Here is a 15,244-nt window from a genome sequence, read left to right as displayed (position 1 = left end):
ATAGAAGCTCCCTATGCCCCTTTGCAGAGATAACAAGGAGCACACATCGGAAGGTCTTTGCTCATGTCCCTCAGAGAACTTCCAAACAATTGTATCACAACGGAATGACATGCTTTGAGATTTTGACATTTTAGGAAGAAGGCACCGATTGCTCAGTCATTTCAGTTGTCTCAACAAATATTTTCATGGGCGGTTGATCCGTGTCAATTCAAAATTCATTCGAAATAGAAATTACTCGATCAACCCCAACTTTCTATACTAAGACTTTAAGCTGTCTATCCTTACTTCTTGTAATTCTTTTTGTGTTCAGTGGTACGATTCGGGAGGCCACAACCATTCCAATCGTGAAAACTAACGGAATAATACCACTAGAATTCCTAAGATCCACCTTTCTGACGGAAGTCCAGCTCCTATTTAACTCGACTAGTAAATGGTATGTCTACATATGCAGACCCGAAAGATGCAGAGCATATACAAACATTCTCCTAGATTGACTAATGACATAAATATTCATCTAAACGGCAAAGCCTAAGTTTAATTGGAAAAAGTGAGCAGAGAGATGAGACAAATCGAGCAGAACAGAATCGTACAATCTGACCACATCATTTGCGTATTTCATCCCAAGATTTTACTACAGCAATCCTTCTCCATGAAGCCTTTCCTTTCCTGATCAGCACCAATTCGAAATCTGTAGATGCTAGCACCATCAAGCTTACAGAAAAGCACCAGTGCCAGAACATCTTCCCCAAAACGAAACTATGTCGTTTCTAATCCCGTGGATTTCACGGAATCAACTTCGTTTCCTTAATAAGCTCAGGTCAGAATCCAATCGAAGAATAACACTCGAGAAACACACGCCAAGTCAATCGGATCAACAGCTACAACGATTCTCAACCGGACACTGCTCCGCGAGCCAATATCGATCGAGCGACACTGAGGAGAGAGATGCAATGGAGAAAGGAAAACCTGAAAGACTTGGGGGTTGAGATCGTGGCGGAGGAGGCGATGGAGCGACTCGTATCCGCAAACAGAGCTGTCCCGAGCTGCCGCGGCCTCCTCTGTAGCTTGTCCGTTCTGCATCGTCTCCATGGGCCAGCTGGAGAGGCGTGCGTTGGTTGAATTTGAAGAGAGAGAGAGAGAGAGAAAGAGAGAGAGAGAGCATGTGTGCTTTAAGAACATGAACATGAAGAAATTCAGAAACTTATGATGCAGAAGCAAAGAGAAAAACCAAAGGATGAGAATGGCTGCATTAATTGGGCCTTACTTATTCCGTGCGCGTTTGGTTGTTTATGCCGATAACCTTTGTATGGTCGTATTGAGATCACCCTCGTCCCGTTCCCCCCGGTACCACTTGTATCCGAACAATGACGCATAATGTAGTCTTGGTGTGCTTAGCTTACACTTAGAAAAGATGTTAATTTTGGGGCACTCTTCCACTTCAATCCTCAACAAGGATGGAAACCTCAAGACGCAACTTTTGGTGGAGGAGAAGCATTCTAGGCTTGGCATATTTTTGAGTATCAAAATTCTGAGTTTCCCAAAAGAAATCACTTTTCCTTCTTCGTTTTCATCGTATGCCACTACTTCTTTCATTCTTTCACATTCTATTACCGTCATCTCGGTCGGATGTGCCAAACTTGCGATCGCTGAAGTTGTTCCTAGATGTACCAATCCAGAGGAATTCATCACCACTAGCTTCGTCAAATTCTGAAAGGATATCTCAGCTGGAAATAATGTTGTCAAACTAGGACATTCCCGAACCTCAAGTTTGTCAATACTCTGAAGAATTTTGGACACTAAATGGTCTTTCCTCCATACATGCTTTATGTTGTGTAGCTCGCTTAACTTGAGTTCTCTTAAATGTTCAAGCACCAAACATTTTCCCTCATCAACAAGCCCTTCATCAGGGAATAATTCTTCAAAAGCACTACGGAAGAACTCAAGGCTTTGTAGGTTCCGAAATCTCCGTAAGAGGGATATGGGAGGAAAGACGGCATTTTCATCATGAAAACATGCCAATGTTAGTGCTTTTGGCTTGCCAAAGATGTCCTCAGAAAATTTTCCATTTTGTATCATCTGAATATCCTTATCGACTAATGAAAGTCTCTCTAAGGTGAAAATGCCCCGCAAAATTGCCGATACAATGAGAGAAGTAAATTCAACAAGATTCAGGAATAAATCATTTGCCGTAAAAGGCGGACCTAAGTCATGGGATGCACTCATAGTGTTACTAAAACATATGGGGTTCCTTACGTTGTCTAAAAATTATAAGTGAGGGGGTTTCGAGTTTTCCTTAGAATGCAATGGACGTGGAACATAACGGGGTGAATTAAAGAATAAAGAAGAATACGGTGAATTAGGGTTTCAATGCTTCTATTTCCGAAATGAAATTAGAGTATGTGTTTTTAGAGACTGTACAAAATAAAAAAGAGAAGAAAAGTTCAATGGTGAGAAACGTGAGAACAATGGAGAGGACCATGTGTCAAGTTCTCATTGACCTTCCCAAGTACATTATATTTAATTAGATTAGTTAAGGAATATCTTATGTTCCAAAAAAATCTGCAATTATTTTGTAATTTTAGATAATGGAATATCTCATAAGTGTTCCCAAACGAAAAGTATACTTATGATATTAGAAATATCTTGTACTATCGACAAACCGATAGGCAAGGGATACCATGTTAGTATCATGACACGATTAATATACAGTGAATATAAGATTAGTAAGTGCTTTAAAGAACAAAGTAGAAACCAAGGGAGAAGAGTTGTAGTCATACCTTCTCAAATGAAGAGTGTGTTTCTTGGTCTGCAATGTCCCGATGATCATCTCTCCGAGGCCACTTGTTCATGGTTGCCACCAAAGGAAACATGTTCGGTTTGTCACAATGTGTCACTTGCAATTCCTTCAAGAATGGCCAGTTCAAAGTAGGCAAATCGGGCCAGAAACTCTCGAGTTGTGGCATATCATGGAACACCGGAGAGGTTAATTGCGGGAAAAGTACTTGAGCAGTAGTGGAGTGTGGATTGTTATCCCCACTTGCGACTATTTCCTTGATTGTACAAAACTCCACTCGAAGTTTCTCCAATCGGTTTAGACTTTTAGCCACACAATGCGGAAACAGATTTTCAAGGCTCTTACAATTATCAACCTTCACTTTCTGTAAATGTTCAAAAGTGAGAGTATCTCGAGGACTATCCGTCCATATTTTGCTTAAATTTTCCATGTGAGAGAGAAATATTGACTCAAGCTTAGGAAATTGTACCTGCCATATTTGGAAAAATGACACCATAAATTTGATGACATTGAATTATGAACTTACTTTCCTCCCACAAATCACTACATTCTAGAACTTGTTAGTGACACAATCAAGGAGAGGTTGCTTGATGCTTTCGCTTTAATGGACTAATGACTATGGGCGTGTGCGGTGCGCAAAAATAAGCTACCTTACAGACTGTACCACCCGTTAATACTCATGCACAAAAAAAGATAGGAGAACATTTCATTGAATTACGATCCAAAGAACGAAATGACAACCTCAAATAACACATGAATACTTTTGCAATTTTCTTGAAAATTTCGCATGACAAGAAATTTGAAGGCGGGTTTCTCACACTAATGAGGATCCCCGGGAAAATGCAACTATTCTTCGTGAACAAATAAAACATGTTATGCAAAAATAGATTCTAATACAAAAAAATAAAAATAAAAAATGAAACGATTGTATGAGCTGCTATGAATTGTTCACTTAAGAGCCCGTATGGAATTTTCATTTGGTCGTGAATTACGCTATTGCCACTTGTCCCTACCAAAAAATCGGGTGACTAGTTTCATGCTTCTTTATCTGTGATTTCGGTGATTGGGAAGATTTCAGTTTATTCAATTTGTGAATGGGTTTAAAATTATGAAGTTTTAGTTAGTGGTGGCACCTATCTACAATTTAAGTTTAATCAATTTGCAATGGGTAACCAATTTCTTATCCTTGACTGATGACATTGTGTGGCGTGTTGAGGATTTCGGAGGCAAAAACAAATGAAAGAAAAAAAGCGGATGTCGCATTGCAACTTCCATTGGTGCTTCCATTTGACAAGATGTTTAATCTAAACATCAAAAGCATTCGATAAAGAAAGTGAAGACTGACCTGCGAAGTAAAAAGTGAAGGAGTGGGGTGGTCTATCTCCATCAAAGGTTGCCAAGTTAAACTTCTCATCTTGGGACAAGTGGCGATGCTCAGCTCTTTTAATTTGGGGCATTCCAGCCGAGGATTCTTCCCCGAGAGAAAACTAGTCATATTGGGCAAACATTCCAGCTTCATCCGATAAAGCTTCGGGAATGTAATCTTCTCCACTGCGCTTCCCTGCCCTTCTTCCTCTGCGATCACTCCTTCCATTTGACCACACTCCTTTATTTCCATCACCAGTAGATTGGCAACACACCGAGCCATGGATGGAGTGAAAGCATGTCTCAAGTTGCTGCATTTATAAAGGGTGAGGCTAAATATCCTATTGAAGCGCAGCGTCCCTCGAAGACGGTTGTTCCATAGTCGCCACAACTTTGGCAGATTGACCAAGTCTAGACGTTTTAAACTAGGTAGCACCCGAGTGCTTCGCACGCCCTCTAGCCCTTCAAGATTGAATACTTCTTCTAGCGACTCGCAATCGCGCACTTGCAATCCTTGCACTTCATTTAAAACAGGTATCAATCTGGATGGAATAGCGTTAGTAAATGATGGACATTTATCCACCACCAGTGATTCTAATTGCCAAGAGGGCTTGATGGGAATAAGTTCACCGTGCCATTTTCTAATTAGCTCGGGGAACTCGGATAGCCGCATCGACTTCACTCCGGCAACCGTAGCCTATTAGAAAAAGCATCATTAAATGTAAACTTCTAGCTAGCAAAACGCAACAAGACCATCTAATTGAACAAAATTTGATAACCGATGCATACCATCTCTTTAAACATATTTTGGATGGTGATGTTGAGGTTTTCCTCCCAAAACCACGCTTCTGTTGAGACTTGTACTCTCTCCAACTTTGGCGCCTTTATTGGTCCCTCAGAGAAGAACTTCATGCTTGGACATCCACTCACAATGACATCTTCCAAGAGTGGGAACATCAAAGTGCATTTACTTGAGCTGAAACATCTCAGCCCCGTCAACCCATCAAACTCCATATACTTCAATTGATTGAAAAACACCACAAGCCCCTCCTCACCTCCATCGTCACAAATGACTTCTGTCAACATTTTGCATTTACTTATCCTCAATTTCGTGAGTTCCACCAAATTTCCAGCTATTGTTGGTGTGAACATCTTTGATAACCCATCACAAAATGACACATCTAGAGTCTTGAGATGTTGAAAAAATCTGAAAAATGGCGGTATTACTTTTAGCTCGTGCCTTGGGCCTTCTTTGGCTTCCACAATGTCGCTCAGTTCTTCTATATCAGAATTGCGTACAACCAGCTCTTGCAAGTTGGTTAAACTCCGAACAAGACGACATGTGGATATTGCAGATTCCTTCGAGAAATGATGAAGCTTAAGAACTCTAACCTTGCCGAAGAATTCTCTGTCATGAGAATGCCCATGCCATAACTCCATCCGTCCATATAAATCCAATTTTAACTCTTGCAGATTTGAGAATGCGCCCTGAGAAATTAGCCAAATCAGAGTCTAAAACCAGCTTAGTTAAAAGAGTGTTCATGTATTACGGTATAAGTCCTGCATTTTAAGATGTTTGAGTCTCATGCAATTCAACGGAAGGAATTGCACCCCATGCAATAGACATTATCACCGATCTTTACCCACGTTTGCACTCAAGTAAATCCCTACATTCCCGTTTGCACTCAATTGTAATCACAATCGCAATTTGCCGGCGAAGCAGCAAGAAATTAATTAATAAAAAAAATCTTGGGTCGTACCTTTTCTATCAAGAAGAGAGGTTGTTTATGAGGTGGCATCTCATTCTCAAGTTGCGAAGCAAGTATCTCCACTTTGCTACAGCCATCCACCTTCAAGATCTTCAATGCCGGCCAACGTAAAGCATGTGTTCCTGTGTAGATGCACTTCAACTCTGGTAGACGCTTAAGCTTGAGAGAGGCTAACTTAGGGAACGCATCCCTGGGATCTAGTCCGTTGTTCTCGATGAGTTCCACAATGCCACCACATTCATCGATCTTCAACTCCTCAAGTTGCATTAGATCCCTAGCTACTGAGGCTGGAAACAGAGAGGTGAGGCTCTCGCATCTGGAAATGGTAACAGAACAGAGACACTGGAATTTGACTTGACTGTGAAGTTCCTTATCCCATACATGCTTTAGCTTTGATAATCCCCATAACTCCAACTTTTTTAACGGGAAACGAGCAATGGGATATCCATCTAGAGGACTCAATGGCTGCAGTTTGAAAACAACTTCAAGCGAATCACATGATCCTACCTCCAAACTTTCCAAGCTCTTGAGCCGTCCAAGAATGTAAGAAGGAACAATGTTCGCTAGCTTGTTGCATCCATAAACAATGAGCGACTTTAGTTTGCGGAAAGACTCCGCAGCAACTTGATTGTCCCATATTATCTCAATACTATCCATCCCAACGATGCGTAATGTCTCCAGGCTAGGAAACACAATCTGCAGTATCGCTCACGAAATTAGTGATTATGTTAATTTGAAAAGTTCATGAATACATATGGAAGAAGCGGTGGTCCTAACAATCTTGGTCTATCCATTGTGGCCGCATCGTCATCTTGCAAAGGACGTACCAAAGCTTTTCTGTTTATGTTTCGACATATTATTAGTCTCTCCATATTTTTTAAGGACAGTTCAAAAGACAACATGAAATATTTGAAAACAAAAAGGACGATATTCCTCAAATTTGTTTGATTTGTCCATATTAGTAAATTTCCTTTTTCGTTTTACTAGAAGTAGTTTCAATGTTTCATTTTGGACAAGTTTAACTTCAAAATTAATGTATTATTCCTCATACTCTGTTAGTTAGCCTGTTAGGTTTCTATTAATTTACTCAATTTAAACATGTGCGATATAAATAATATTACAATTTATTAAGTAATAATCTTTAATTTCTCCAAAATATATGTGAAATATGTCAGGGACATCATAACTTCCGGTTAAAGTCAATATTAATCATTTTTATTCAATATTATATCACTCTATAAAAATTGAAAAAGTCAAAAAATAAAACAATGGAGAAGGGATTGCTTGGGTCAAAACGAACAAAACTTATTTATATCATTTTACACTTGAAAGAACTCAATATACTTAATTGATTGAATTTTCCTTTTAAGATTCATTGCTTTGTTACCGTGTCGGATGATCCAATTGTTAGATAAAAATTGTAGGCGCGTGCAAGCCATGCGCCAAAGATTATGTGCAGGGTCAGCAGTGTGGGCGCGTGCGAGCGGCTGTAGCGAATTTTTTATTTTTTTTCCCCACATTGCATAATTTTTTGGTTCTGCCCTCCATCACGCGAGAGTATTCCTCTTTTGCAGCTGGCTGACAATTTCGCGATTTTTTTTTAGCACGTCAATTTCCTGTTTTGCCTTAAATTAAATATGCGTTCGAGGTCCGATCGGCGCGTTCTTGGTACCGACGTGTTCATATTGAAATGCTCTATGTTGTGGTACATTTTTGTACATGTTTGAAGCATTTAAAGGTATAAAAATACGTGTGAAAAATACACGTATAATTTGGGATATTATTGTATTTTTAAGCTATGTTTCCCTATGTTTTTTGAAAATACAGAATATTGATTTCTTGTAAATGACCACTCATGGTTCATAGATAGCATGTATGAGATGCTTGCAATAACAATGGTAGGAGATCCATTGCACGTGGGAAACCTCGGGTATCAAGAGAGTAGCATGTTCTATTTTGTCACTCGTTACTACCCATGAAAAGGAAAAAAAGAAGAAGAGGAATGCTAGCCAAAGAATCAAGTTGGAAAAAGCTTACAACACAAAGCATGGATTGGACAACGATACCGACCTGGACTAAAGGGTTACTGGATTGTATAAGGTATACCGTTGATCGAGTGCGATGAGGGAAAGAAGAGAAGTAAACAAAGCATGAAGTAAGTAGAGCTTGAAGTAAGCACTCTATGAACGTCCCACGTCCCTTTACGGAAAGAAAGTCTCAACCAAAACCACATTCCTTTTGCGTGAGGATGTAGCTAAAAACATAAGAATTGAAAGGCTGGCAATTTACAATATGAATTAACTTGTTTGTAAATGATTTTCTGAGAAATCCATAAATGACACGATTTGATACAAACTTTATATACATAAATTTTATAGCAAAATTAACAAAAATAAAGTGTTCTCCAATGAACATTGCTATATCACAAAATCTTTTACTATATAGTTACCAGGAGTGAATTTAACCACATAATTTGAGAGTTGACAACTGAGCTCATTGAAGATTAATTATCCAACTTTTGTATGTATAGTGACTCTACTATATATTCTTCATTTCAATTCAAAATCACAATTTGAAGAGTAACTCTACTTTGGCTTATCCAGCTTTTATGGTGCTGTGATTATGTGGAACGCAATCAATTTTAACCAAAGTGGGCTTTGGCGATCATGCTTCGTCTCCAATATAACTATTTGTTAGTTTTACTTATATAGCTGGCCGGCATAACAATTATCTATATGAATATATCATCCTTTACAATCTCGTAATAATTTGATGTGATTGATCCAACTCTTATTGATGTGAATTTAAACTTGCCAATTATTTGTAACGCTATGTGGCAACTTGAAATACACAGCATGTAAACTCGTGAAGTGCTATGCACATAAAATCGATGCAATCATTGGATTTTTGTTATATTTAAGATTCTGACATAGCATTTTTTACGTACCTCTTGATTGAAGAGGGTAGCGTAGCGTGATTTGAGACGATCCTCACTCCAAGCTTCTCGTGAACCCGTCATTGATTTTTAATTAGATGAAACGAATGCCATCTTTTGCATTGTAAGAAGATTTTTAATGATTAAACCAGAAAAGAAATCAATCTTACACTTTCTACAAGAGAAGCACGTCAAACTTTCCAAACCTGAAACGTATAAATTGGTTAACATCGAGAATACTAGAGTTTCTGATATCTCTATTCTCGACCCTTCATCCTCTATAACAATCGCCTCCATCTTCTTGCAACCTCGTACCTCTAGTTCTCTCAATTGTGGGAGACATTGAACCATGGATGGGAAAAACAAAAACCCGAGGTTGTTGCAGTTAGACACCTCTAATTGCTGTAAATTATCGAATCTCACAATTCCACAAGGATTCTTGTTCCATATGCACTTCAAGCTTGGCAATCCGTTTATATGGATTGTGTTTAGCTCAGAAAGAGTCTCAATATTTGCATTGGCGCCTAATCCGTCGAGGTCAAAAATTTCTTGCAACGAAATGCAATCTTCTACATTTAAAGTGTGTAGCTTTTGTAGTTTTACTAGTGACCTGGAGTTGATGACCTTTGAGAGAGATTTGCATGAAGAGACCTCAAGAGATTGGAGACTGCTCAGCCCCAACGGAGATTCATCGGTCCATAAGTCTTCCAGATTGGGAAGTCCAACCATTGTCAAGGACTCCAAGGATGGTATTGAAACCTGACGGATAGACCCATCAGCATACGTGCTATAGCAGGTTATTACAAATGGTTGCGGAAGAAAATTTACGGACTTTAGGATAATTTTTGCATTTACAAAAATCTATGATAAACAAAGGCTAATTTACAATCAGAAAAGGTATTTTACGACCCCAAAAACAACTAATGAACTTCATTTTTTTTATTTACAAAAAATTCGTGGATCGTTTAGATTTTGTTTGCAATTTATTAACAATAAGGGAAACTACAGTTATCAAGAAATAGCATTCATTCAGTTTGCTAATGACTACAAAGATTAGTGATCCTTAGAGCAAAAGGAAGTACATTCAAGATAAATTCGTTCCTATAAGGTAAACCACTCCCTCTTAGGTTATGTTACTACTTTGATGTTACATTGCTCATTTTGTCGGATGATTGCCAAAAAGTACTACACTATCTCACAATGCACATTACTAATAAAGGACAACATCTCATGGAGTGATCAACAAGGCAAGTTTCAATCACGAGAAGTAAATTATAATGCTATAATTCCTTAATTACAGAAAGGTATGTCTAATTTACTACCTACCTAAGGAAAATTAGCAATCTTGAAAAGTAATTTAGTATATCATAAGGGAAATTAGTATCATAAAAGTTTAGTTACTGCAAGTAACTTCCTTCTTACGCCTTCGCCATCCACCTAAGCCCGCTTGGGCTTTGCCAGACCCAATCAATTTATGCGTGAAATATCGTAATTTATATAATAAGAATAAACCTACGACGGGGCTAATTTCCTTTCATACTTGATAAATTTATAATGGCAACTTAAATTTCTCTCCATGTAAGCTCATGTTTAATAACTTGCGAAACTAGTTTATTGCACGAGCCTTGAACTCCACCATCAACTTCAATGATAATTGTCACTGTTTGTCCTTAGTTTACCTACTTCTATTACTAACAATAACCAATTTAACAGCTTACCTACTACACTAAAAAATTGTTAAACAATTAACTAATTTCCACCTATTTGTTACATGTGATTTTTTACAATGAGTTGAAAATTTCCAATATAAATAAAGAAAAATGAGGAAAAAAATTCAGTGAACATTTATGTTTGTTAAATGCATGTAATTGTGTACATTTATACTTGTAGGACTTATGCAATGACTAAGTGCTTATTGAAACACACGATAGGGAAAAGACGTGCATCAATTAGATTAGCATCGTTGCTACTATTTGAAAACCCAATCCCCTTGCCATTCTTCGCATTGATTTTTACCCAAGTCATCTAAATATCAGATTTTTTTTTAACTTGCCGCATGTAAGCTGAAAATTACTCAAGTCCCATCACAATCTAAATTTACATGGATTTCATTATATTAGCTGGACTTCTACGCAATGAAGAGTAACAGAAGATTGCTTCATGCAACTACAGAGAAGGCATGACTGGGATAAGGTAATCAAGCAGAAAATGAACCGAAAAAAAAAAAGAGTAAGGATAATAATCTATGTCACATCTAATTAGCAAATACCATACTGTTTTGATAGAAAGTCACCTGTTGCCCGTTGAAGAATGCAACTTGAGGGCGACCTTGGTCATTTGATGTACTACTTGAAGGAGCCGTCCCATTGGTGACAAAATTCTTGATATTTGGCAAGTCATGTAAATTCAATACCCGCAAATTTCGCAACTCAACTTTGTCACAATCATCCACTTCTACAATCTCCCGCATCAAGTGGCAAATGACAACTTGGATCTCTTCAAGTCGTGGAAGTTCTCTCAATAATGAAAGAGGAAACAAAACTTCCATCTTGTCGCAACTTTCAACTCGCACTACCTTTAATACTTTGAAGGAATTGGAGGAGATATGGTTGTAACATATCTTCTCTAAGTTGATGAGATTCTTGAGAAGTAACGACTCCAACATCTTAAACTCTGTATGTGATGGTGATTGGAGGATGTAATTGATGGAGGGACTATTCTCGACTTGTAGGTGCTTTAATTTCGGAAACACTTTACGGGATAACACACAAATACTTTGCTCAATTCCGTTTAATCCTTCTAAAAAGAGATCATCGGTTTTGCCTAATAAAGTTTGTATGCATTCTTTCTGAAGAATATCGCTCATTGGATCCAACTTAAGCTCCAATGTGCTCGATCCATTGCGACTTCGCCAGCGTGGCACCTCACCTATCTGGATTTGGTACTTGGTTAGTTTCTCGACGTTTAGATAATGCGGGAGCACACTCGGATCGAGAATGGACACATGCAAAGTGTAGAGATTCTTCAATTTGTTCAACTCAATAAGCCCGGCATTAGTGGGTGGAGTTTGCTCCACAACATTCCAACGATCAAAGCTATTCTCCATATACAACTCCTCCAATTTCACCAAGCTCCCAAGCACACCCGGTTCAATTATCTCAAGTTGTGAGCAATGGTTTAAGTCTAACAGTCTTAGCTCTATCAATTGTCCAATTTCATTTGGCAATCGTTGAATTTTGGAGTTCACAAAGCCGAGAACATGTAGCCCGTTTAGCTCGCCGATCATGGCTACATCATCTAATGAACAACCATCTAGACATAGTGTGTGTAAGTTCTCCAAGGATTGGAACGGCGAAGGTGAACGAGTGAGACGTACCTGAGAAAGATGTAAGACCATGAGTTTGCTCATAGTGTTGAAATATGAATATGGGACCTTAAGAGATTCATTGTTTGTGAACAACAAAAAGATCCGCATTTCGGGGCAATCTAACTCTTCGGGAAGCTCCTTCATATCAACGTAGGGAAAGCATACCGCTGTACAACTTTTGAGCTTGTCCTTTGGCAACTCTGTCATCAACTTATCATTTTCTCTCAGCACGAGAAGAGGGTCATCTCTTGAAGCAACAGACATGACAAATCCACGAACCAAGTCGTGTATCTTGAAACCATCAACATCCTCATCGTCCTTTAACAAAAGGGAGGAGGATATCAGGGCTCGGATTAGTGAGCTCAACCTGTCTCTCACTTCTTCCATGCTGCTATCTTCTCGAAATAACCTCGAACCTACGCCGTACCTCACCAAGTTTTCAAGAGAGGGCTTAGAGACACCATAAACAACACATAGCCGTAACAGGGACTTCGCATCCTTGCCATCCTCCCCTTTGAAACGATCATAGCTCAACTGCAACATCTCGTTTATCCTCTCACTGATTCCTTTGTTTGTAGACATCTCGATTTGTCTCAAAACATCCTTCCATTCATAAAAATTAGCGTCTCTAAAAATATTCCCCATTGCAATAATTAGGAAAGGCAAACCTGCACATTTGCGGAGGGCTTCATCCACCAAGGATTCGAACGGATCATGATGAACTTTGTCGCCCACCGTCTTCTCAAACAATCTTTTTGCCTCTTCCTTCTTCAGCACATCGAGGAGGAAGTCCCTATCGCAGCCCATTTCCCTCCGCAAAACATCTTCAAATCTTGACGTCAACAACAACTTGCATCCTATGACTTTGTTGTCGTGTCCGCAAGGAATCCCGACCGATCTCAAGTCGAGACCCTTCCACAAGTTGTCCAGTATTATGAGCACCTTCTTTTTCTCCCTCTCCTCCTTTTCCAACCTTGTACGCAGAAGCTCCGCTCGCACGCTGACAATATCTTCGTTCTTTATGTCGCTAAGGCCCAACGCATGCGCAATCTCTCCTTGAATCTTATTGATGTCTGGATTTTCTGACACGTCGGCCTTAGCAACCAGGTCGAACAACTTTTCTTCCCTTAGTCTCCTTTCGGCATCCACCAAAAGGGTGGACTTGCCGACCCCGCCCATCCCGTAAACCCCGACCACTCGGTTGCTGTTATCAGCAAGAGCGTCCATGATGTCCCTTATGATCTGAGCTCTGGATTCGAAGACATCATCATCCTTAATCGCAGTAGAGGCAGAAGAAGCAGAGGCCGTCGGAGTGGTCGACTGCATGACTTCTTTGCCCTCTCTCCTGCCCGGAGTCGGAGCAGTGACATTCCCTGGAGCAGGAAGGCTGAAGGAGATGTCATTCAGTTCCTTGAATTCACTGCATTTTCGAGTTAGTTGCCGGAGGGCCTCCATCTTTTCCTTGGCCTTCCTGCTGAACTGATAGCGACAAACGGGGTCGGGAAGAGTCCCGCGGCAGCAACTCTTGCTCGCCCCTTCAAATTTGCCCGACAGGTCTTTCGCCTCTTCCAAGGCCATCTCAGCACTTGCCTGCCACTCCGTGAAGCCACTGTTGAAAATCCGAAGATTGTTTCTGGCCACTTCCGCAAGAATGTGGACCCTCTGAGACTCGTTTGCCAGCTTCTGGACTTCCTCCTGAAGACCGTTGGCGTAGCTCTTGGAGGAGATCACATATCCGAATTGACGCTTGATGGGAACAACTACCCACTTCAAGACATCCCACGCAATAGAAACGGCAGAATCGATCGACATTTTTGCTTGATTTTTTTTTCCCGAGAAAGAAAGAGCGATAAAACGGGGAGACCGGGAGAGAGATAGAATGAAGAGAAAGAGAAGCAGGTAGTGAAGAAGAAGAAGGATGGCTTGGCTGAGGAGAAGAAAGAGCGAAACAGAGCAAGAATGATTGAGAGATGAAGAAGGGAAAAAGATTTTGAGTGCAGAAAAGGATGACGAATCAATGGGTGAGCTTCAGTTCTGGAGATCCAACGATTTAAAATAAAAGAAAGACCGCAGTGGGTCCCATCTGTCAAGACACCAACGTGGACTGGCAAGCCATATGTGAAACGTTGACGTGAGTGCGATGATTTTCAAATCACAGCTCGAGGGCCAAACTATTTTAGGAACATTCATTCAAGCTTCTCGGAAAGTCGACATGGCATGGCACTTATTATTTCAAAAATTTATGGCACTCAAATAATTTTTGAAAAAATTATATACCATTCGAGTGATCAGAAAAAAATTATAATTCTCAAGTGAGTACCGTACATAAATCATGGCACTTAGTGATCCAAAAAAAAATTATGATACCTAAGTGATCGCCGTACGAAAATTATAATGTCTTTATCTCCCATTTGATTATTTCTCATCGATGTCTAAGTCTCCTTCCTTTCCTCCACTGTTAAGTGGTCATGTAATTAGATGTTGACCGTCAGGTGACAACATGTCTTGACCTCTCATGTATCATATTCCAAACTTTTAGAGGTTTATTAACAGAAAGCACCTCAAATCAATCCTTCAAGTGAAAAAAAAAAAAAAAAACTCAGCTCGGAAGGAAAAATTGAAGTTGTTTAATTATTTTGCCAACCGTAAGTGTTAGATTAGAATATGTGAAATTACTCCTTAATCTGTATATCCATTATGACTATTCGAAAAGGTTATGCCTAATTTTTAAAAATAATGTTATGACTAATTAAAGTCATCAGGGACGTTCACTTGGTAATTAAGTTGATAAGGACCTTTTACATAGTAACTACCTAATATATGGAGAATAAGTGCACATACTAGAAAAAAAAAATTACCACGTGAAGTTAGCATTCTCCTAATGTACGCAATTGTTTTCGCTACAATCTAGGGCCATAGGTGTGGAGATTAAGCCAGTGAAATATTTTGCAAAATCAGTTAAGCTTAGGCCCATGTGTAGGTGACTCTAACCCAAAACAACATGCACGCAATTT

At 39.4% G+C, this 15,244-nt stretch overlaps 1 protein-coding gene across 1 annotated transcript; it reads right to left on the bottom strand.

Moving 5' to 3' along the window:
• Window positions 1–6,136: 6,136 nt before the first annotated feature.
• Window positions 6,137–14,055, bottom strand: LOC115731381 (disease resistance protein At4g27190-like). Its single transcript, XM_048279300.1, has 3 exons — window positions 11,157–14,055; window positions 6,426–6,624; window positions 6,137–6,244 (listed from the first exon to the last, which is right to left on the bottom strand). Exons 1-3 carry the CDS (start codon window positions 14,040–14,042, stop codon window positions 6,207–6,209), a joined length of 3,123 nt encoding a protein of 1,040 aa, XP_048135257.1. The 5' UTR covers window positions 14,043–14,055; the 3' UTR covers window positions 6,137–6,206.
• Window positions 14,056–15,244: the final 1,189 nt, after the last annotated feature.

The sequence above is a fragment of the Rhodamnia argentea genome, chromosome 5 (assembly GCF_020921035.1).
Source record: "Rhodamnia argentea isolate NSW1041297 chromosome 5, ASM2092103v1, whole genome shotgun sequence".
NCBI classification, from domain to species: domain Eukaryota; kingdom Viridiplantae; phylum Streptophyta; class Magnoliopsida; order Myrtales; family Myrtaceae; genus Rhodamnia; species Rhodamnia argentea.
The sequence above is the reverse complement of the archived record's forward strand: the minus strand, read 5'-3'. Positions and strand labels throughout refer to the sequence as shown.